The sequence below is a fragment of the Pan troglodytes genome, chromosome 12 (assembly GCF_028858775.2).
Source record: "Pan troglodytes isolate AG18354 chromosome 12, NHGRI_mPanTro3-v2.0_pri, whole genome shotgun sequence".
NCBI lineage: Eukaryota > Metazoa > Chordata > Mammalia > Primates > Hominidae > Pan > Pan troglodytes.
Window position 1 is genome coordinate 113,552,636 of NC_072410.2, and position 24,923 is coordinate 113,577,558.

The 24,923-nt window shown below is 47.7% G+C and overlaps 1 protein-coding gene across 7 annotated transcripts in view; it reads right to left on the reverse strand.

Moving 5' to 3' along the window:
* The window catches only part of ASAP2 (ArfGAP with SH3 domain, ankyrin repeat and PH domain 2), a 200,340-nt gene that overhangs the window by 81,243 nt on the left and 94,174 nt on the right, over window positions 1-24,923 (reverse strand). For 4 of the 7 annotated variants that reach the window (XR_010149630.1, XM_016946784.3, XM_016946765.3 and 1 more), the window contains exons 4-6: window positions 6,375-6,449; window positions 4,637-4,686; window positions 1,709-1,838 (exon numbers count right to left, since the gene is read on the reverse strand). Coding sequence is in view for 6 of the 7 variants with exons in the window: in XM_016946784.3 (XP_016802273.1) it covers window positions 1,709-1,838; window positions 4,637-4,686; window positions 6,375-6,449 (255 nt within the window). In the remaining variant the exon portion in view is untranslated. Of the gene's footprint in view, window positions 1-1,708; window positions 1,839-4,636; window positions 4,687-6,287; window positions 6,450-24,923 lie in introns of all 7 variants that reach the window. The other 3 variants (XM_054678230.1, XM_054678228.1, XM_063790123.1) reach the window with 2 other exon arrangements.

A 24,923-nucleotide genomic window follows, 5' to 3' on the forward strand; every position in this document is an offset into this window, starting at 1 on the left:
AAGTAAAATAACAGAAGTAAATCCAATCATATCAATAGTAACATTCAACGTTAATGGATTAAACAATCCAATCGAAAGGCAGAGATTGTCAAACTCATAAGAAAAACATGATCCAGCTATATATATTATCTATAAGTGATACACTTCAGATTCACAGGTTGAATGTAAAAGGGTGCAAATAGTAACCAAAAGAGCTGGAGTGGTGATATGGTTTCAATGTGTCCCCTAAAAGTTCACATGTTGGAAACTCGGTCCCCAATGCAGCAGTGTTGAGTGGTAGAACCTTTGGGAGGTGACTGCATGAGTGGATTAATCCATTCATGGATTACTGAGAGAGTGGTACAATTATGAGAAGAGTGGGTCTGCTATTAAAAAGCCAGTTTGGCTGTCTCTTGTGAGGCCCCCACCATGTGATGTCCTGCACTGACTTAGGACTCTGCAGAGTGCCCACCAGCAAGAAGGTCCTGACCAGATGCAGCCCCTCAACCTTGGACTTGGCAGCCTCCAGAACTGGGAAACTTCTTTTCTTTATAAATTACCCATTCTCAGGTATTCAGTTATAGCAACAGAAAACAGGCTAAGATAAGAAGATATTCTAACATTAGACAAAATGGACTTAACTTTCAACTGCCACCCTGATTCCTGGGACTGATTCCTCTCTGCTGATCACTTAAGAGTCTGCTCTGGGAATAAAAACTCATTTAAATACATTTCTAAGATATATGTATTTATAAGGGTTAAGCTCCTGCTACAATTAACAAACATACATTCCAAAATCAGAAAGTGCCTTCTGGATTAGCTTTGTTGTTGATTGCTCAGAGGGAATTAAGAGCTGGCCAATGCCAGTTTCAGTGCCTGTCACAAACATCACCCATGCATTTTGTACATTTGAAACCTAAGTTTGCACCGCTATGAGAGGGAAACAAATACCATCCAGTGCAAGGGAGCTTCGCTGGCACTGCCAGGAGGAATCAACCCCAGGCAGAGGTGGCAGCTGTTTCCATGTGCCATTTGCATACATGTACCTGGCAAGCAAGGCACACAAAAAAAAATCTGTGAGCAAAGGCCTTCATAATCCATGGTCTCTGATCTCAGAGAAATGCTCTGAGAGTGTCCATCCTGCTGTCTCCCCCTCACTAAGGGAAGGGCTGAGGCTGCGGGTGGGATGGAGTGGAGCAGAGAGGTGCTCCCCAGGCCACCTGGGCCTTTGGGCTAGATGAGTGCCCCCGCCTGAGCAGGTGAGGTCTAGCAGGAAGTCAAAACAGGTGACTGGACTTCCCATCCACTCACAGACACTGACACAGGCCATGGTCTGTCATCGCTGTATGTTGTTTTCAGCTGACTTCTCACCCTCCCACAAGCCAGTCACTGACTCCATTGGTACAAGGGAATTCAGAGATCTCATTTAAATATACCCAAGGAATAAATATTTTAGCAAGAGTACGTATGTGAGGCCAGAAAGAACATTCTAGACATTTAGTGGTTTTTCTCTACTTTTAAGAAAATGTTGGTGTTAAAGTAACCTAATTCTACCCTCCAGGAGGCTAACGCTTCCCTAGTAAAAGAAACGTCAACACAGGGGCAAAGGGAGTCCACTAATGCATGTGGTGTTTTCTCTGAAGCCGCTGGTACCGGTGAGACGCTCCCACAGGTGAGGGCAGAGCCGGCACAGCCTGGGCTGTAGGACCTGCCTTCACCACCGCCTTACCTCGCACATCTGTAGCTGGAAGAAGCGCCTCTCCTTTTCCATCTCTTCGGCAATTTCCGCTCCGCTTATTTCAGTCCGAATCATCCCATGGAGCTTGGCGTGTTCCTTTTTCTCCTTTTCTATCTTGGTTCTACGTGTGAAAGCAAGGATAAATCAAGATGCCTGTTGGCACGGAACTCAACGGGACAGCCTTGAAGCAATCCCAGTACCCAGCCTGGCGAGACCAACGCTCACCACACGTTTCAGCACAGGCAGCCTCTCAACTCCCTCAAAAGGAAAATGGGTGTCCTCATGAAGATGTCAAACCGGGTCTTCCCACTTACTCAACAAGTATTTCCTAGGCACCTGCTTTGAGTCAGGTATGGGTCAGAGGAGGTAGGAAGTCTGCACAGGGCTTGGAGGGCTCCTTTGGCATCAGCATTCAGAGCCTGCCTGCCCTCTAGTAACCCAAGGGCACCGTCTGACTCTTCCCTACCCACTGTTTCTCTTCCTGGACTTCCTCCCTAGTCTCTGTCATCACCTCCTCACTCAGTGAAGCCAGGCCAGCTCTCTGCCTTGACCTACAACACCGCTCATCACTGTAGAAGACGACCAACCACCTTTCCATGCTGTTGGCTTAATTATCTTTTCTACATTCATCTCGTGCCTAACCTGTATTACCTAAATGTCGAGTGTGCAGTTCAGGGTAAAAACTGACCAATGTGCACATCCAAAGAAGAGCCACCAGGGTAAAAAAAGAGCCACAAAATCCTGTCTGCTAAGGTGGGCTTGAAATAGCCGTGAGTTTTTATTCTGGAGAAAAGGAGACTAAACAAAACCAACAGAAAGCACTCAAAAAACAGAAAGGGCTGCCATGAAGACAAGGGAAGCAGCTCTTTCTGTAGAGCCTGACGTAGACACCAGAAGACCCAAGTAGCATGTTCTTTCAAAGGCATCCAGTGATGAAATGGGCTACTCAGGGTTCCAGAGGGCTCCCTGTCATTAGGGCAAGGAGGACTAGAGTGTTTAAGAAGAGGCAAGAAATGTGATTTCTCTGTGTGTCCTGCACTGTGTAGGTTCTCAATAATTTGAAGGAGTGAATGAGTGAAAAATAAACACACAGGAGACCCTTTGGGAGGGATGTTGTTGTTTAATGGGTTTATGCATCCGGGAAGGAGTGTGACTGGAGGGTCCCTGGGACTAGAATTATACAACTCCAAGGTGTCCCTGACACTCCTTCACAGGCAAGAGACCGTCCAGACACTGGTCATTTCTCTTAATAATCAGGTATGGGACTATTGCCCAGGAATTTTAAAGACATCTAAAACCTATTATGGTTGTTACATATCACAAAACCTCTTGGGATAAATGAATCTCCCACATTAATAAAGAATTACTTCCTTTATTTATCCTACAATTACTTCAAGTTTAAAGGGTGCTGCTCCCTCCTCCTAAATTCTAGGGTTTTGTGAGGAATTCTGTCTCCATCCTACCCACGTGTGTCTCGATTTTACAGAATTTGATGTTATCCTTCTTCCAAACCTTTTCTTTTCAGAACCAGATGACCCTCTCAGGCACTCTTCTTCAGAAAGCCCTTTCTGCCCTTGGTCTAGTCACACACAGGACCATTTCCTATCAGCCACAGAGAGGGGCAGCAAGTCAGGCTGAGTGAAGTGGGAAAGCTGCTTCCTGGCCTGGCTCAATTACTCTTACTGGCTGACCAACAGAAACCACTGACTCTTGGTTTTCCCTCTGCAAAGCAGGAATCCGCTGGTCCCTTCCCATTTATTTCACCCAACTGGCACACAAATAAAGGATGCTGACGGACCAGGGATCCTGGGTGGGGGCCTCCCTGGGCTGAATGGACCTGCGGGGTTCTCTAGTCAACACTCTGCCTGTGCTTCTGAATGAATGTACACCATCAATGAAACTCCAGAACTCGGGGCCAAGCAACCTCGGGTATGGAAATGTAAGATTCCCATGGATAGAAGGAGTATCAAAGGTGTGGGGCTCACTGATTTGAGCTTTGTGATCCTTCACCACTGGAAAGATATCCTGAGCTATTTTTTTTTAAACAATCTAATGAAATACTTGTACTTAGATTTGAAATGACTTCCTCATAACACCTTTTAGTTTAACAGATAGCTTCATATGGAAGTTTCTATTTCCATTCAGAGCACTCCAAGACACAGAGATTACAAAGTAAACACCACATTTCATATCTTTCCAGTATTTAAAATAATTGAAGCCATTATTCCCCCCATAATTACTTGCTTGATCAATTCCCTGTAGCTCGACTCTCTCTACTCTAGGGATGAGAAACTGTGATTGGGGAAGTTACAACTGCCTGAAGTCAACCAACAGAGTCTTGTCTATTGGTTGACTTCGGGTCAGGAAACCAATTCTACTTCTTGTAGAAACCGTAGTTCACATCCAAGAATCAATTCTCCATTCTTCAGGTTATTTTTTGGCAGATGAATCTGAAGGAGACAGGTATTGAACCCTCTTTCTAAAACCAAGGGAACTGGTATTTCAGAGAAACACAGATACAAAGCTAAGTAGCTTTCACAAATCACCAGGAAGATGAAGTCTGAAAACTGCCCTGCTATCAAAAACAGTAACGGAATGGACAAAGTGTTTAAAAACAAAAACAGAAAGAAATACCTCCTAAGAGAAATTGGTCTTAACTTCCCTCAGTGAACTTTCCTGAAAATAACATCCTATAACCACTATGACATCTTAGACAAAGGAACAGGAGAAAACAGATTAGAAGAAGAAGACAGCATCACCAAACACATCTGTCATCAAAATGAACCACAGCAACATGGCTGATAAAAATTCTTTTCTGGATTAAGGTTTATTTGGACAATCCCTTTAAGCAATACGAGGTTGGTTTAAATTTGAAATCCCAAATTACCTATACGTAATTTTAAAAACGAGAACACTCACATTTTTGTTTCATAGTCCTTCCAAGCTTTATCAAAAGGCTTTTTCAGATCCTGTAAACAAAGAATAATAAATTAGGCAAGATTAATCATTCACTTCTGTGCAAGATAAACTTACTTATCCCTGTACTAGCCCTGAAAGGAGCATTAATTTCTGCAATAAATGACGTATGTAATCCCACGAAAAATAAAGAACCAAGAGTACATGCTTTTAAGTAGACCAGTGGTGGCATTTCCTTTCTTTCTCTTAAAATAATATAGAATATACTAAATGTACACAAAAGCAAGGTGCTGCCACCCAGTTATGACACTCCTGGGCCACCTTGTGTCACCTGTGCCCTACTCCCTGCCCTGGGCCTAATCTGAAAGTAAATCCTGAAAGACAACCTTTCATCTGCAAATACTTCAGGATGTCTCTCTAAAAGAAAGGAACTCTAATTGATAGATGAATCTCATCACATCTAACCCTGCTTTAAGCCCAACGACAGGAATAGAAAGGCCACCACATCCTCCTAGGGTCTCTTACTGCTCTTCCGTGTGCAATTCAGGCCTTCATACACTCTGGTAAAGCCTGCCTCAAAAACTACTGAGCCACTGGAAATTCTATTGAATGGTCCTCACCTATTTATGCTCCCTTCAAAGGGGTTCTTCAGGGAGACAGAAATCTTTTTGTTGTTGCTGTTGACTACTTTTTGGCTTTTCAATGGCCTCAGGTAAGGCCCAAGTGCCACAGCCTGGCACACAAGTCCCTGCACGAACTGGCTCCTCCTGCGCCCTGGCAGCCTGACATGCAGCACTGAGCCCTGCTCCCTGTGCGCACCTGCGCCTTTCCTCTGCCTGGGATGCCTTCCCGCCCGTGAGTTGGGCTAACTCCGCTGACCTGTTCTCCAAGCCCCTGAAGGCTCGATGGGGAATGTGTCTGAACAGCTCTCTCCGGGCACACTCTGTGAAGGAGACCCTGAGAGGCCTCTGTAGAGGTCCTGGAGATGGGTCAGACTGGGTTTCCAGTCATCCCCGATGGGACCCAGGAATCGTGTGCAGATCCAAAGAATTTGAGTCTCCCGAGAAGGCAGCCACAATCACGTCCCTTCCGTGGTGCACGTCTGTCAGGGCTGGCGATGCGCAGGGGCAGCGCGCTGCCTGGCAAACGCGCCTCTAGCCCTGTCCGCGGCCCCCGAAACAGCTCCTGGCCTGCGTGCTCATGAGCAAACACCCCTCCAGCCCCGTCGGCTGCCCCCTTAAACAGCTCCCGGCCTGCGTGCTTATGGTGGCTAGGCATGTCCTAAACAGCCAACATCCTCTGAGGGACAGAGAGACAAAGTTGGCTCATGCCTGACGACTGCGACCTTCCCAGCAGGAAAATACACCCTTGCTAGGATCCTTTTCCAGTGCTAAATGGGCAACGTGCCAGCTAGAAAGCCCGACTCCTCCCACAGGTTTCCCTGCTCCCTGGAGAGACTGAAACTCTTTACTTTTTCCAAAATAGCCGTTTTCTTTCCCTTCCCAGTCTCCTGCCCTCACCAACGTTGTTGTGCCAACAGGACGGCCAGAAAGGCCAGAAGTCACCACCTTTTTGGCTGAAAGGTGGTCCTAAGATGGCAAATTAGAGGAAGCTGAGATAAAAGAGCCATCCTGTCATCCCAATGAGAACGTACTGGCGTGGCTGCTGCCCGGCAGGCCAAGCTACTGTGACTCTACATGGTCTAAAAGCTGCCCCCGGTGTCACAGTGTCAATGTCATACCCCTTTCACTCCTTTCAGGTCCCCCTTCAGCAAACTGTCCAAAGGGAAGGAGATTATGTTGTTCATATTCTGAATCTAAAAAACAAAAACAAAAGGAGATTCTTATTCAGCTTCCTTGTGAATCTAAGGTAAGGACAGCAAGGACATTAGAGAGAACATTTGATAATGATTCACCTCCACCTAAAACCTGGCCGGTACATGTACTGTGCCTTATTCAGTCATACATTCTTTGTAACAATTTCATCTTACAAACGAATAGAGGACTAATGAAAAGTCTAGGTCTGTATATATTTCACAGTAACAATCTTATATTGTTATGCTAGAAAGTTTGTAAAGAGACAATCATTGCAGTGAAGAAAAAATATTTCAAAACATTCAATAACAGAATTACGTCGAAAGCCTAGAATAAAAGGAAACCCCCACTTCTGACTCTCAATCACGGCTCCACCCATAAGCTGGACTGTACCGGGGTTGGTGCTCTGGGCCCCAGGCCCCAGTCTCCACAGCAAGCTCCAAGCAGGGGAAACAAAGGCAGAGTCTTCTGTCCGCTGCAAAGGTACACGAGCGAATGCTGGGTGCGAATGAGAAAAGACGTGTGTGTGTTGGGGACGGAGAGTGTGTGTCAATGAGTGTGTACGACTGAGGGTGTTGTGGGTGTGTAAGGGTGTGACTGCTTGAGTATAAGAGTGAATGCACATGAGGGTGTATGTGAGTGAATGTGGGTATGAGTGATCATGTAGGTGTGTGAGGGAGCATGTTAAGGGACTGAGGGTGTGACTGTGTGAGGATGTGATTGTGTGAGTGTGAATGTGATTGTGTATGGGTGTGTGAGGGTGTGATTGTGTAAGAATGTGAGTGATTGTGTGTGGGTGTGAGTGTGAATGATTGTGTGTGGGTGTGTGAGGGTGTCAGGGTGTGATTGTGGCTGTGAGTGATTGTGTAAGTGTGTAAATGTGTGTATGGGTGTGTGTGTGGGTGTGATTGTGTGAGGATGTGAGTGTGGATGTGAGTGCATGAATGTGATTGTGTACGGGTGTGTGGGTGTGTGAGAGCGTGATTGTGGATGTGACAGATTGTGTGTGGATGTGAGTGTGGGGTGTGATTGTGGGGGTGTAAGTGGGTGTGTAAGGGTGTGAGTGACTGCTTGAGTATAAGGTGAATGCACATGAGGGTTTGTGTGAGTGAATGTGAGTATGTGTAGGTGTGTGAGGGAGCATGTGAGTGTGTGAGGGTGTGTGTGTGTGGATGTGAGTTGGGGGTGAATGTGAATGTGAGGGTGTGTGTGATTGAGTGAAGATATGATTGTGTGTGGATGTGGGGGGCTGTGATTGTGAGGGTGTGAGGGTGTGGATATGAGTGTGTGTGATGCACGGGGTGTTTATGAGTGTGGTTGTGAGAGTGTTGATTGTGTGTGTGGATGTGAGTGGGTGTGATTGCGTGGGGTGTGTGTTGAGTGTGGTGAGAGTGTGGATGTGAGTGGGTGTGATTGAGTGGGATGTGAGTGTGTTGTGTGGTTGTGAGTGTGTGAATGTGGATGTGAGTGATTGCGTGGGGTATGAGTGGTTGTGAGTGTGTGTGTGGATGTGATTTTGTGTGGTTGTGTGGAGTGTGGATGTGAGTGATTGGGAATGATTGCATGTTGTGTGAGTGTGGTTGTGAGAGTGTATGAGGGTGGACATGAGAGGGTGTGACTGGGGGGTGTGAGGGTGTGAGAGTGAGGGTGTGATTGTGAGGGGATGTGTGTTGGGGGGGTGTTGCTAGGGAAAGCAGATAAAAGGGAACAGGAAGGCCAAGAGCCTTGGTGCCCCCATTCTTCTCCCTGAAGCAAGAAGGCAGGAGAGTGGGGACACACACTGTCCGCATGGATTAAATTGGGTGGAATGGAAGCCTCCTAACCAACAGGTACACGAGGAGCAAGCAAGTCTCCGTGACAGCAGTTCAAATGCGAGTCAACTCAAGATGCGAAACTTCAGTCAGGAAGAGCCTTCAGGTACAGACTCAGAGCCCTGAGCCTGAAAAGATTCCCTCCCTCAAGTGGAAAACGAGCTCGAAACCCACTTTCGCACTTCCCAGGCTTGGACCACTCCCCTGAATCAACCCAAGGGCCAGTTCCCACTGCTGGGCCCCTGTGGCTTCTGTGACACTCTGGGCTCCTAGATTACAGGCCCAGAGAAGGAGAAGGACAAGAAGAGGGACTTGGGACCTTATGTATTCATGCATACCATCAAGCAAAGGAAAGTTTTATTTTTAGTATAATTATCTTAAATAGGAAGATAAAATGGCACCACTTTTAAAGCAATATGGCATCCGATTTCTATACACCATTCAGTGTACTAATTTTTTTTTCTTTTTTTTTTGAAACAGGGTCTCACTGTGTCGCCCAGGTTGGAGGGCACTTCAGCCTCAACTTCTTGAGCTCAGGCGATCCTCCCACCTTAGCCTCCTGAGTAGCTGGGACTGTAGGCACGGGCCACCATGCTTGGCTAATTTTTTTTTGGTAGTTTTTGTAGACAGGGTTTCACTGTGTTGCTCAGGCTAGTCTTGAACTTCTAGACTTAAGCAATCTGCCCTCCTCGGCCTCTCAAAGTGCTGGGATTACAGGCATGAGCCACCACACCTGGCCTAAATTTTCCATTAGAAACAGAAATGTACTTGGAAAACACTGGTAAGGTGTATAATAACGTTTGCATCCACAGCCAATTCTGCCAAATGAATGATCAATTAATGACTGTCATTTCAGAAATAACCTTTTTTGGGGAACTTTTGCCCTAGGATTAAACAACTCAACATTTCTCATGTACCTGGCCTTCCTCCAAGGTACAATGTCATCAGCTATGTCTTGCTAAGATCAGCCTTAAGCATTAAATTTTTAAATGCTGAAAAGCGCAGTTTAAGGTGCGGTCTTAGGAACGACTGGAAGGAACAAGGACAAACAGAAGGCCATGCTGATGAGTAACCTACGACAGCAAGCACGCCTAGATTTCCACTGTCATTGACAGTCCTGGCAGCCAGACAGGTGAGTGAGGAATGAAACTCCCGTCACAGTTCCCGCCTCCAGGGCCACATTTCCCTCTACTTGCAGGCAGCCCCAAGTACCCAAGTATGCAGCCAGCCTTCCTTCCTCCAATGCTCTTCCTTCCTACAAAGCCCTCCCTCCCACCCTCCTCACTTGCTTGACACCCAACAGTCATCTCTGACCCCACTGCTGCCACCCAGCCGTGCGGCACGCTTCTCAACAAATTCCAGGTCTTAACCCTACATACGCAGACCCGTCCTCCAACATTCCCTCCATGCCATTCTCACGTCCACTGCCTCGGCTGGGCCTCACTGCTCCTTCTCAGGACTAAGGCTATGGCTTCCCCTGCTCCCTGCTGCCGCTTCCTAGTCTCTGCCTGCCCCACTCCCCGCTTCAGGGCTATGGCAGGCTTGTCTGGGGTTTTGTCCCTAATAAAGACTAAACTACTTATTCCTGCATTTCACACTCTCCACAATCCATCCTTATTTACCATGTTTCATCTTCATATTTCTCCAAACTGAACTCTCTCCTTCCCTGATTCTACGCATGTGCTCAATTTGTTCTATTCGACGGAAACGTCTTCCCTATCCCTGCTGTTCAAAGCCTTCTCATCCATCAGGAGTTACTCAAACGCCACCTTCTCTACTAAGCAACCCCAGCAGAAGGTGATCCCTCCCTCCCCCAAATCCTCCAATATTTTCTTTTCTATTTTTTTTTCTTTTTTTTTGGAGATGGAGTCTCACCCAGGCTGGAGTGCAGTGGCGTGATCTCGACTCACCGCAACCTCTGCTTCCCAGGTTCAAGTGATCCTCCCGCCTCAGCCTCCCGAGTTGCTGGCATTACAAGCACCCACAACCATGCCTGGCTTTTTGTATTTTTAGTAGAGATGGGGTTTCACCATGTTGGTCAGGCTGGTCTCAAACTCCTGACCTCAGGTGATCCACCTGCCTCGGCCTCCCAAAGACCTGGGATTACAGGTATGAGCCACTACACCCAGCCCCTTTTCTAAATGTTTTAAGGCACTTGGCAGGCTCTTCTCTGTGTTCATCTTAGTGATCTCACACCCTAAGTTCTAAAGGGTAGCATCCACCTTTATTGTATTTTATATTTACCAGAGCTCTTAGCATGGGGCTTGGCCTAAAATAGAGGCTTAAAAAATATTGATGGAAGAAATCAGTATACTGAAATATTTTTTTGAGCATCGAATATGTGAAAGACAGAATCTACAGGGGCTTCAGATAAAATGTTAGTTCTATTAACACCTTAAACCAAACATAATATAGCAAATGCATGTGTGAATTCATTCATTCAAGTGATTTATTGAGCACCTATTTTGCAGACAGCAACAGTAGGTAAATTTACAAAGGAGGCTGAGTGTGGTGGCTCATGCCTATAATTCCAGCACTTTGGGAGGCCGAGGCGGGCAGATCACCTGAGGTCAGGAGTTCGAGACCAGCCTGACCAACACGGCAAAACCCCATCTCTATTAAAAATACAAAAATGAGCCAGGCGAGGTGGCGCACGCCTGTAATCCTAGCTACTCGGGAGGCTGAGGCAGGAGAATCACTTGAACCCAGGAGGCGGAGGTTGCAGTGAGCCAAGATGACACCACTGCACTCCAGCCTAGGTAACAGAGAGAGACTTTTGTCTCAAAAATAAAATAAAATAAATTTACAAAGGTAAATGAAACACGACGCCTGCCCTTTCAGAGGAAGAATTATGTACATACACACCAAGAATGTAAAATTCTAAGAACACCACATAGTAGCATATTTTACACTGCACAGATACTAATGGCTCCTCATTGATGAAAGGTGAGAAAACAGTGACTTAGGTTTTAGGTGGTCAGGCCAGCTGGCCTGGGCTTGGGAAGAAGGAAGGGTAACTGTCCCAGTTACTGACCCCTGAGATGCTCACTGCCCACTCATCTACACGATCATACAAAACCACAATCAGAGTCACCGGCGCAGGTCAATTTGGTCCTGAACCCTGCCTGGCTGGGAGCCAATGCTGTGCGGTCTAGAACAAGGCACGTGCAAGAAAGAAGGCAGCCTACGGGGAGGATTAGAGTCGCTGTCCGGCGGCTGGCGGGGGCAGCCTGAGCCAAAGGCACCAGAACCACCCAGTGATAAGGTGGGTTGTGGGGAAGAAAGTTAAAGTGTCCACAAGTTAAAATTCACATTTCTAAAGAGAATCTTAGGTTTTTCATGAAGGGGGAGTATAGACATGAATGTACACGAGTGAGTGGGAAAAACAAGATTCTCTGCAGCAGAGAAAAAGAAATTCATCACAATTTGGTTTATCCATCTATTTTGAGGTTATTCGTTATTTAATTCCAATAAGAACTTAGGTGCTGTTAATAATAGATTAGGGTGAGAAGAGGTCAACTATGCTTTGGGACCTACAGCAAAAACATTCAAGTGGAGAAGAGTGAACACTCCAGGGACATGCAGACCCACTTGGCCGGCTTGCTTTCGTTCTTCGTTCATTTCAGCAGTGAGTGTGACCTCTGGATGCTGGGAACAGGGCCCGCAGCCTAGTGGGCAATGAGACACTCAACAACCAATTGCAGCTTTTTTTTTATTTTTAAGACACAGTTTCACTCTGTTGCCCAGGCGGGTGTGCAGTGGCATGATCTTGGCTCACTGCAACCTCCACCTCCCAGGTTCAAGTGATTCCTCTGCCTCAGCCTCCCAGGTAGCTGGGATTACAGGCACAGGCCACCATGCCATGCCCGGCTAATTTTTGTATTATTAGTAGAGACGGGGTTTCACCACGTTGGCCAGGCTGCAAGGACAGCTCTGATGAGCACTGTAAAGGAGCCACATGTGGCCGCAGTGGTGGCAGGAGAGGGGGGTGTACGGATGAGTTAGGAAACAAAAACAAGCTAGTGAGGACCTCAGTCCTCAGACAGCCTCTCCCCTCGGGTGAACGGGGAGACACGCCCCATGTTTAGGTAAGTAAACTACCAAGTGGAAACTCTGAGAGCCAGGAATGAGACACCATGGAACTTCAAGGAAAACACATTATTTCTAGCCTAGATACCAGAGGAGCCAGGACTGAGACATCATGGAACTTCCATGAAGAGAACATTATTTCTAGCCTGGATACCAGGGAAATCTCTGTTAAGCAGTGGATGTGAGACAGACCTTCAAAAGATGGGGCATCGTGAGGTGGGGGCAGGGGTAGGTTGGGCAAAAGGAATGGCATAGAGGGTGGTCGAAGTGCTGGTGTGGACCCTGCCAGCCGTGGCAGTCAAGGAGTCAGCAGAAGGCAGCAGCTAGAGAGAGAGAAGCCTGGTGCCAGGTCAATGAGGGGGATTCTGGTTTCATTCACAGTTTTTCTCTTTGGAATTATTTAAATTATCCAAAATGGGAAACTATTACTTTTCTAATCAGAAAATAAATTATTATAATAGAGATTGAAAAGTAGATCAGTGGTTGCCTGGAGCAAAGGGGAAGATAGGATTAACTGTAAAAGAACATGAGGGTCCTTAAGGCGAGAAGAAAATGTCCTAAAACGGATTTGAGGTGATGGTTGCACCACTTGGTAAAGTTACTGGAAATCACTGATGTGTACACTTGAAATGGGTGATTTTTATAATACGTAAAATATGCTTCTTAACAAAGGTGTTTACTTTTTAAAGAAAATCTCACAAATATAAATAGAATCCCCATCAATGGCTTCACTAATAATGCTTGCAGACTCCTGGACATCAGCCTGCTTGCCTCTGCCTTTCCATGCTTGGTGTATGCAACCCACACAGCACACACGCCTTGTGGCTCAGGGAGAATTTCCCAGGACATGGCCACTCTGGTCTCTGTCTGGGCCAGAGAACAAGTGCGTGGGGGCCAGACGCCCTTCTCGGCAGGTGTGCCCTGCAGCCTGAGGCTCTGGGCTTCCTCTGTGTGTCCGGCAGCCTCAGGCCCGCAGCCGAACGAGCCATCCTCGAGTTCTGGCCGAGAGGGACGAAAACCACAGCCAGAAGATGATTACATATCCCTTGTGCTCAGGCAGCTCCAGTCTCAATTTATGAGTAATGACATTTTCATGCTCTATGGGAAGAATTACATTATCCCTGGGTAACCCAACCAGAATATTTTCCTTAGCACCAAGAAAGCATAGGGTTTTCTCTTATGTTCTGACTCCCTTTTAACAAATATATTATGTAAAATGGCTTTTTAAAACATCGAGTGCAACCTGAATACAAATTATTAATCTTAATCACTGCTATTAACTTTGGACCAACAAGCAGGCAAACTTCTTTTTTTTCTTTTTTTTTTTTTTTGAGAGAGTGTCTCTCACCCAGGATGGAGCACAGTGGGGCTCCAGTGATCCTCCCACCTCTGCCTCCCGAGTAGCTAGGACCACAGGCATGAGCCACCATGCCTGGCTAATTTTTTTATTTTTATTTTTTGTCAAGACAGGGTCTCCCCATGTTGCCAACGCTGGTCTCAAACTTCTGGGCTCAAGCAACCTACCCACCTCAGCCTCCCAAAGTGCTGGGACTATAGGCATGAGCCACCACACCCAGCCCAGGCAATCTTTCAAAATAACAATCCTTCCTTTCCCCACCCCTACTTCCTGTCTTAGCTTTTCCCCCGAGTTCACTTGGATATGTCTGACAAGGTGAGTAAGTAGTCAAAGGTCTGTGATCTCACAAGTAGAAATAAAATGATTCAGTCAGTGGGGCAGGCAGCACACAGAGCTATTAGATATAAAGAACAAAATCATTATGCTAATGTCACAGCTGATGAGCAAACAAAGATAGGCCAGAAGGCACAGAGCAGGGGAATAGAGCCAGCCAAACAGCCATCTCTTCACAATGTCCTTCCTAATATTTTTCATTTTTTGGTGGGGGTGGATGGTGGTGGTGGGGATCTTAAAATTCCTTGCCTGCAGCTCTGTCACTTTCTACTTTCCCCCACCCTTCAGTTCACAGGTCACCCTCTCTGTTCTCTGGCCACTGATAAACAGCTGCTGATCCAGCCAAAGTGTGGAGGTGCAGCCCCACCCCAGGGAGCTGCAGTGCTGCCTTCTGACTTAGGCAGTGAGTAATTCTGCTTTGCCAAATGATCTTGCCCAAAGGGATCCCATCTAGAAGCCTGAAGCTAGACAGGATTCTTACATCATAGCTATTTTTAAGGAGCAGCCAAAGGTCACTGGGCAGAATCTTTCCAGCTCTAGCCTCAAAGGTCTAGAAAATAACAGGTCTTCCCAGGGCTCACCTCCAAAACTCTTAACAGAATCCAACTCTCTTCGAGGATAATCAGCTTTTCCTTTAAAAAGTCATTTTGTTACCATGTAATATACAACATGGCCAAAGGATCTTACCTGAGGCTTGCCTGCATCATGTCACTTATTTGAATATGCCCAATTTATGAGAAACTTGAGAGGTAGAAAAGACGCTTTGAAATGTGGGGAGATTTTAATTCGAGCAAATGCTGCTCAGTCATAAGAGTTAAATAGGAAAAAGCACGGCTTCAGAGAAAGCAAACCACCTATTCACCTTCTGCACAGGCCAGGCAACACCTTGTCTAAGGGTGGGCAGTTGTAGAAAGACCTCACACCTCATTGTATCAATTAAGAGCATTCTTAGCAGAGGCTGCAGCATTAACAAGGGTATCCGAGTGTGAAACAGCCTTCCAGTGCTGGAAGCTTCCAGCCACCTCCAGGAGCCAGAGCCCACGGCATACAACATGTGTGTGAGGCAGGCACTGAAGAGCGGAAAGTGGGCTTTGGACCTGTGATGTCCCACAGGACAGATAATAGCTACATGCCCCTCTTCACATTTAAATTGATTAAACTTAAATGAAGTTAAAAATTGAGTTCCTCAGTTGCACTAGCCACATTTCAAATGCAATAGTCACATGTGGCTAGAGACTTGCTAGACTCAGTAAAGCAGATACACACTATTCCCATCAACGCAAACAGTTCTATTGGGCACCAACACTTTGGACAAATGGCTTTTGAAAAGTTTTAAGCAGCTTTATTGAAGTGTCACAGACAGACAATAAACCACACACATTTAAAGTATGACTTGATATGCTATGACACATGGATATTCCTATGAAGCTATCACCAAAATCCAGACTGGGAAAGTACCCTCTCACCCCAAGAAGATGTTTTCTTGTGCCCCTTTTGCAACCCCAGCTCCTTACCCCCAAGTCTCTGGCAACCCCTGATCTGCTTCTTTGCCAGAGAACACTGCATTTTCTGGAATTTTATATACGGTATCTGGAATCATCCAGCATGTACGCCTTTTCATCTGGCTTCTTGCATCATGATTTTGGGACTGCGCATGACTGTGCGATTCATTCATGTAGTTGCGTGTACCAGTAGTTCACTTCTTTTTCTTGGCCAGCACTGTTCCATCATATGGCTACACTGCCGTCTAGCCAGACACCTGCTGATGGACGTTTGAGTTGTTTCCAGTTTGGGGGATACTACAGATACCACAAATAAAGATGCCATGATCATTTGTGGGATGGAGACTCTTTCAAATAGTGTCAGAAAGGCCTTTTTATAAGGTGGTCTTGGAGCAGAGCGCAAAGGAGGCGGGGCAGAGAGCCACATGAGGACCTGGGGGAAGTGCGCTCTGGGCCAACGGGACTCTAACACAAAGGTCCTGGGGCAGGAGTATGACTGGCAGGTTCAAAGGACAGCTCTCTGTTCTTTCTAAAGGCCGCTTATCTGAAAGAACGGGTATCCAGGCAGAAAGTATTTTTGAGAAGCACAAGGTACTGACTAAAATGGCCTGAATAAACCACCAGATGACACAGGGCCCTTTAATCCCATTCAACCCTTGCAATTACTCTGAGAAGTACGTGCCGTGACCCCCATTTTGCAGGTATGGCAACAGAGGCTTGAGTCATCCACGTTGCCTCCAAATCACACAACTATTAGCAGCAGAGTTGGCTAGAACAGTGAAGCCAGAGCTCTTCCTCTCAGCTCACTATTAAAGACAGCTGGACTGAAACTCCTGCTGCCACAGGGCAAGATGGTTTACACCTGCCAGGCCAGGCTAAGCTAAGCTGAGGCTTGGCACATGCTGCCATCCTAGATGCTGTCTCCATCGAAAAGCCCTCCTGTTCCCTTTTACACAGAGCAGCCCGTCAGGTACATACAAGGAAACTCTAAACAGGAAAATCACTGATGTGGTTTGGGTCTGTGTCCCCGCTCAAACCTCATGTCCAATTGTAATCCCCAGTGTTGGAGCTGGGGCCTGGTGGGAAATGACTCGATCACGGGAGTGAAGTTCTCATGACTGGTTTAGCATCATGCCCCTTGGTACTGTGTAGCAAGTGAATTTAAAAGTGTGTGGCACCTCCGGCCTCATTCTTGCCCCTGCCCACGGCCATGCGAAGTGCTGGCTCCCCCTTCACCTTCCACCATGACTGTAAGTTTCCTGAGGCCTCCCCAGAAGCCGAGCAGAGCAGATGCTGCCATGCTTCCTCTACAGCCTGTGGAACCGTAAGCCAATTAAACATATGTTATATATGTGTGTGTTATATATGTGTTATATATATGTTACCCAGTCTCAGATATGTCTTTATAGCAGTGCAAGAACAGACTAATACAATCACCTAGGCCACTTTCGTTTTTGGTGTAAGTGAACAGATCCCCTGGGCCACAGAATTGCCTTGAGGTCTATCATACACACATGCATGCACACAGACAAGCACACGTATGCACACACTCCCATCTATGCACTCTCACACAGGGCCCTCCCGAACAGATGCGCCCAGCCCGTCCCTGGCAGCACAGTTGCTGTTTAATTAAAAAGGAGAAGGGGGAGCCCATGCTGATCCTAAGTGTTTAACACAAACTGAAAGATCAAAACCAGCCAGCTGCCAAAAACACATTGGCAACTTTCACACCAGAACAAGGAGGAAAATCGCTGACCTGGTTTCTGCTCTTAATGCTGCTTCTCTGGCAGTCAACAGCTCTGATCTTTCAGGCTCTAAGTGGAGAGAAAACTGGGCCCTCTGCCCCCTTCTCCACTAGAATAAAGGATAAGCTTGGACATGTCAGTCGGCCACCAACAACCACACTGACCAGCTGAAGGCCGGTTCTGGGAGCCGGAGAGCAGCACTGGAGAACCCAGGACTCAGGCACCCAAAACTACTTCTAAAACCGGGTGATGGTAAAACATTTGCTGAAGCCATCAACCAGAAATGAAAGTACTTTTTCAAATGTATTACCTCCAAGAATCCAGGTTTAGGAAGTAGCTCTGACCTCCACAGGACCTGGGGCACCCGAAGTCTCCATCTCGCCAAGGGTGAGAGTCGGAAGCACTGGACCCAGGCTGTCCTTGGGGCAGTGGTTCTCAGTGTGGCTCCTGACCAGCAAGGCCAGCATGACTAGGAACAGGAAATGCAAAACCCTGGGCCCTATCCCAGACCTGCGTAATCAGAAACTCCCGGGGGAGTCCAACAGGTGTGGTCTAACAAGCCACGCAGGCGATGCTGATGCACTCCAGCTGGAGAGCCACAACCCTGCAGGTGAGGTGTGGAGGCTGGGGCTGCGCATTTCTAACAATTCCGGTGCTGCTGGTGCAGCTGGCCCAGGGGCTGCACTTGGAGGACCTCTGCTCCAGGGCAGTGCTGCTCAAGCTTGACTGCCTGCTATTGCCTGGGGCTCCTACACACTAAGATTCTGGCTTTGCAGGCCTCTGAGAGGCTGGAATTCTAAGAAGCCCCAGGCGATTCCAGTGATGCTCTGTGGATGTCCGGCCAGGGCCCCTGGGGCACCAATGGTACAAACCCTGCCCACATGCCTTCTAAGCTGGAACCTGGAGTATATGGGCACTGACATGGGGTGCCAGGCTTCAGATTTTAAGCAATGATTACCAAACAGCTGAAAGTTCCCAAAGAAGGAGGAATGCAAACAAGCACATGCTGAATTTCTATCAATTCGCTGACAATTCCCTCAGTGAGCCAGGAGCAGAGGCTTGACTCCTGGCTGGGCTCATCAACCCGAGGACAAAGGGGCACAGGGTCTCCACAGCTCACAGCCCCCCATTTTCCTTCTCATCAACCTTGAGCTTCCAGCTCCTTCCCTGGGGCCCAGAAACAGGCTCAAGCCCCTCTCACCCTAGGAACCCTTCCCACCTGCTTTCCTCTTCCGTTATCAACCCTTCTTAGAACAGTGAACACCTGTGGTCCCTATGCCTCCACCTGCAGCAGCCGCTCTTCTGCCTTTAAGAAAGTCTGGGAAACGTCCCTGAGGCCCCTCGCAGGCACCCAAGCCGACACGGCTGCTCTTCTGCACCCCTGCTGCGGATGTGGCTCTCCGACCTCCTTCACTCACAACCCCCACTACTACAGCCCTCCCACCCGGTATCTCTATCCCCTACAGCCCCACCAGGCCGTATCTCCACCCCCAGTACTACAACTCTCCACGTGGTATATACACCCTCCTGCAGCGCTTCCACTCCCTCTCTACACCCCTAGAGCCCCTCCACCCCATGTCTACACCCCCACTACGCCAGCCCCTCCACCCGTATATACACCCCTCACAGCCCCTACCCCCATAACCCCACCTCCTACAGCCTCTCTACCTCATATCGATACTCTCCCACAGCCCCTCCATCCCATATCTACCACCCCACTACTACAGCCTCTACACCAATATCTATACCCCACTATTAAAGCCCCTCCACCAATATCTGTACCCCACTATTACAGCCCCTCCACCAATATCTATACCCCACTACTCCAGCCCGTCAACCAATATCTATACCCCACTACTCCAGCCTGTCAACCAATATCTATACCCCACTACTACAGCCTCTACACCAATATCTATACCCCACTATTACAGCCCCTCCACCAATATCTATACGTCACTACTCCAGCCCCTCCAATATCTATACCTCACTACTACAGCCTCTACACCAATATCTATACCCCACTACTACAGCCCCTCCACCAATATCTATACCCCACTACTACAGCCTCTACACCAATATCTATACCCCACTACTACAGCCCCTCCACCAATATCTATACCTCACTACTACAGCCCCTCCACCAATATCTATACCCCACTACTACAGCCTCTCCACCAATATCTATACCCCACTATTACAGCCCCTCCACCAATATCTATACGTCACTACTCCAGCCCCTCCAATATCTATACCTCACTACTACAGCCTCTACACCAATATCTATACCCCACTACTACAGCCCCTCCACCAATATCTATACCTCACTACTACAGCCCCTCCACCAATATCTATACCTCACTACTACAGCCCCTCCACCAATATCTATACCCCACTACTACAGCCTCTCCACCAATATCTATACCCCACTATTACAGCCCCTCCACCAATATCTATACGTCACTACTCCAGCCCCTCCAATATCTATACCTCACTACTACAGCCTCTACACCAATATCTATACCGCACTACTACAGCCCCTCCACCAATATCTATACCCCACTACTACAGCCCCTCACCAATATCTATACCCCACTACTACAGCCCCTCCACCAATATCTATACCTCACTACTACAGCCTCTCCACCAATATCTATACCCCACTACTACAGCCCCTCCACCAATAGCTATACCTCACTACTACAGCCCCTCCACCAATATCTATACCTCACTACTCCAGCCCCCCCAATATCTATACCTCACTACTACAGCCCCTCCACCAATATCTATACCCCACTACTACAGCCCCTCCACCAATATCTATACCCCACTACTACAGCCCCTCCACCAATATCTATACCCCACTACTACAGCCCCTCCACCAATATCTATACCCCACTACTACAGCCCCTCCACCAATATCTATACCCCACTACTACAGCCCCTCCACCAATATCTATACCCCACTACTACAGCCCCTCCACCAATATCTATACCTCACTACTACAGCCCCTCCACCAATATCTATACCCCACTACTGCAGCCCCTCCACCAATATCTATACCTCACTACTATAGCCCCTCCACCAATATCTATACCCCACTACTACAGCCTCTCCACCAATATCTATACCCCACTATTACAGCCCCACCACCAATATCTATACCCCACTACTACAGCCCCTCCAATATCTATACCTCACTACTACAGCCTCTACACCAATATCCATACCCCACTACTACAGCCCCTCCACCAATATCTATACCCCACTACTACAGTCCCTCACCAATATCTATACCCCACTACTACAGCCCCTCCACCAATATCTATACCTCACTACTACAGCCCCTCCACCAATATCTATACCCCACTACTACAGCCTCTCCAGCAATATCTATACCCTACTATTACAGCCCCTCCACCAATATCTATACCCCACTACTACAGCCTCTCCACCAATATCTATACCCCACTATTACAGCCCCACCACCAATATCTATACCTCACCACTCCAGCCCCTCCAGTATCTATACCTCACTATTACAGCCTCTCCACCAATATCTATACCCCACTACTACAGCCTCTACACCAACATCTATACCGCACTATTACAGCCCCTCCACCAATATGTATACCCCACTACTCCAGCCTGTCAACCAATATCTATACCTCACTGCTCCAGACCCTCCAATATATATACCTCACTGCTCCAGACCCTCCAATATCTATACCTCACTACTCCAACCCCTCCACCAATATCTATACCCCACTATTACAACCCCCTCCACCAATATCTGTACCCCACTATTACAGCCCCTCACCAGTATCTATACCCCACTATTACGGCCCCTCCACCAATATCTATACCTCACTACACTAGCCCCTCCACCAATATCTTTATCCCACTACTCCAGCTTGTCCACCAATATCTATACCCCACTATTACAACCCCCTCCGCCAATATCTATACCTCATTACTCCAGCCTCTCCACTAATATCTACACCTCACTACTCCAGCCTGTCCACCAATATCTATACCCCACTATTACAACCTCCTCCACCAATATCTACACCCCACTAGTCCAGCCCCTCCACCAATATCTATACCTCACTACTCCAGCCCCTCCACCAATATCTATACCCCACTACTACAACCCCCTCCACCAATACCTATACCCCACTAGTCCAGCCCCTCCACCAATATCTATACCCCACTATCACACCCCCTCCACCAATATCTATACCTCAATACTACAACCCCTCCACCAATATCTACACTCCACTACTCCAGCCTCTCCACCAATATCTATACCTCAATACTACAACCCCTCCATCAATATCTACACTCCACTACTCCAGCCTCTCCACCAATACCTATACCCCACTAGTCCAGCCCCTCCACCAATATCTATACCCCACTATTACACCCCCTCCACCAATATCTATACCTCAATACTACAACCCCTCCACCAATATCTACACTCCACTACTCCAGCCTCTCCACCAATATCTATACTCCCAAGACTACAGCCTCTCCACCCTGTATCTACACCCCCACAACTACAGCCCTCCCACCTATGTACATCCCCCTACAGCCCTCCCACCTGTATCTACACCCCCCCTACAGCCCCTCCACCGCATATCTACACCCCCTACAGCCCTTCCACCCCCTATCTACATCCCCACTAGAGCCATTCCACACAGTACCTTGTAGATTTGGCAAACAATTTTTTTCTAAGTTTGAGGTCACCTACATCGTGGCAGTTGTCCCTTTAATAGCCAGCAATTAAGAAAACACACAATGACAAAAACAAAAACAAACCCTGTTTTAGGTTCATTAATACTTTCAAACAGAAACAGCATGTCCTACACACATTTGACAATTGTGAAGAAACTGATTTCTAAACCTTGCAAGCAGGCTTGTGTGCAGATGGACAAGTGCCATACTGCAGTGCCCCTCCACCCTCAGGGATCCAGGGAAGCAGGGACCCAGGGCTCAGGGCGGGGAGTCACTGCTCCCTGCTTCCAATGCTGTACCCTCAGGGCTCTGCAGGCTGCCAGTGGCTGTCCCGGCACATGTCTTCTAATAAAAGCATCTGTGTCCCCTACCCAGGCAGGAGTTGCCAGAGGTCACCGCCCCATACAGCACCAGCGCATGGATAGCACCCAGCAGGTGCCCAGTCCTCGTCTCTGTGAGTTCTCCCTCCCACGCCCAAGGCCTCACCACGCTATCTTTGCCCAATATGGCTTCTCCCACTTTCTCTGTATGGGGGTTACCGTATCGCAGCATTCCCTCCCAACCCCAAAAAGAAACAGTATCCAAGTCCAATGGAAATCTATTATGTGGCTATGCCACAACCAAAATGTAGATATCTGACACCAGCCTTATTTGTTCATCATCTCGATCAAACAATGTGCTTTTGTTTTTGGTTAGAGATTTGTAAGTATAGAACATAGCTTAGCGTTGAAGTCTTTTGGGTCTTAGATAAGGAATTTCCAACTATAAATGAGGCCATGCCAAAATCTAAATGGCAGAGGTTTCTAGGGGCCCAAAGCGACTGTCAGCAAGTTCATCAAGGTACTCTCTCTCCCCTCCTCACTCAAAGCCCTAGCCCTCAAGCCCTCCTCACGCGAAGCCTATGGACTCCTAATTTGCACCCAAGTCTAACAAGCCAAGTCACCTTGCTCTTCAGCTCGCAGCATCGTGAAACAGAGACCTTAGAGGCACCCAAGCACTGACAGCAGGAAAAAGGGCAACCAATAGAAAAAGTGTCAGAATATTAAAAAGCAAATGTCAGAAACGGACACCTAATAGTCCAGGACTAATCCAAGGGCGGATATTCCCACGTACCCCAAGCCACTGGGGATGTCTCTAGATTTCAGCATAGTTCATTAGTTTATGTCTAAAACAGTGACTTAAATCTTCCTCCCAAAAAGATGATACTATGATCATTGCTCTTGTTTAATTAAAAAACAAAGTAAGACATTTAAGAATCTAAGACATTTGCAATACAAGAAGTTAGGAGAAAGTCTATGGAAGTACTGAGGGTGAGGACCTCTGGTAGCAAGATGTCTATATTGAGTGATGAGACAAGCCTTACTAATATGGACAATCAGCTCACACTTAACCTAAGCCTGACAGCACTGGGCAGAGTCCTGCTGTACTAGTACCAATGCAGCCAAGCCAGGATGCCCCTCTGCCAGGTGCAGCACATATGACAAAGCCACAAACTACTGCTTGTCCCAACAGAACCTTACTACCTCCCTAGTAAGGTTAGCTATAATGTCTTCTGACCGGGCGTGGTGGCTCACACCTGTAATCCCAGTACTTTGGTATTACAGGTGGTGGCTCACACCTGTAATCCCAGTACTTTGGGAGACCCAGGCGGGTGGATCACTTGAGGTCAGGAGTTCGAGACCAGCCTGGCCAACATGGAGAAACCCCGTCTGTACTAAAAATACGAAACTTAGCTGGGTGTGGTGGCTCGCGCCTATAATCCCAGCTACTTGGGAGGCTGAGGCACAAGAATAGCTGAAACCCGGGAGGCGGAGGCTGCAGTGAGCCAAGATCGCGCCACTGCACTCTAGCTTGGGCGACACAGTGAGACTCTGTTTCAAACAAACAAACAAAAGTTGGCCAGGCATGGTGGCTCATGCCTGCAATCCTAGCACTTTGGGAGGCCGAGGTGGGCAGATCACGAGGTCAGGAATTCAAGACCAGCCTGGCCAACACAGTCAAACTCCGTCTCTGCTAAAAATATAAAAATTAGCTGGGCATGGTGGCACGTGCCTGTAGTCCCAGCTACTCGGGAGGCTGAGGCAGAAGGATCGCTTGAACGCGAGAGGCAGAGGCTGCAGTGAGCCAAGACTGCACCACTGCGCTCCAGCCTGGGCAACAGAGCGAGACTCCGTCTAAAAAAAAAAAAAAAAAAAAAAAAAGTCTTCTAACTCACATCATCTGTGTTTGGGGAAAAAAAAAAAAAAGGCTGGGCGCGGTGGCTCACGCCTGTAATCCCTGCACTTTGGGAGGCCAAGGCGGGTGGATCACGAGGTCAGGAGATCGAGACCATCCTGGCTAACGTGGTGAAACCCCATCTCTACTAAAAATACCAAAAACTAGCCAGGCGTGGCGGTGGGCACCTGTAGTCCCAGCTACATGTGAGGCTGAGGCAGGAGAATGGCATGAACCTGGGAGGCGGAGCTTGCAGAGAGCTGAGATTGTGCCACTGCACTCCAGCCTGGACAACAGAGCGAGACTCCGTCTCAAAAAAAAAAAAAAGATGATGGATACACACATTGCTTGGTAGAGCTTTCCATTTCCTCTATCAACGTGGGTGAGGGAAAACTCCTTAGCCCAGGGTCACCTCAGATCTCATGCTCCAACTCTGTCCTCTCCTCAGCACCCATTGGCTCCTGCTTTCAATGGATGCTGATCTTCACGTGGAGCGGGTTCTGCAGACCGTGAGGACATCTTTCACTAACGATCCTCTAACACTGGAGACAGAGACTACATATCTGTAACAAACCTTTCAGAAACCTGCCCTGAAATGCAGCCTTTCATTAGAAAGCCACTTCTCAGCACAGAGGTGGCCCTTGGAGTTTTTCCAGGATTCTCACATCCATTGGGGGAGAGGAAAAGAAC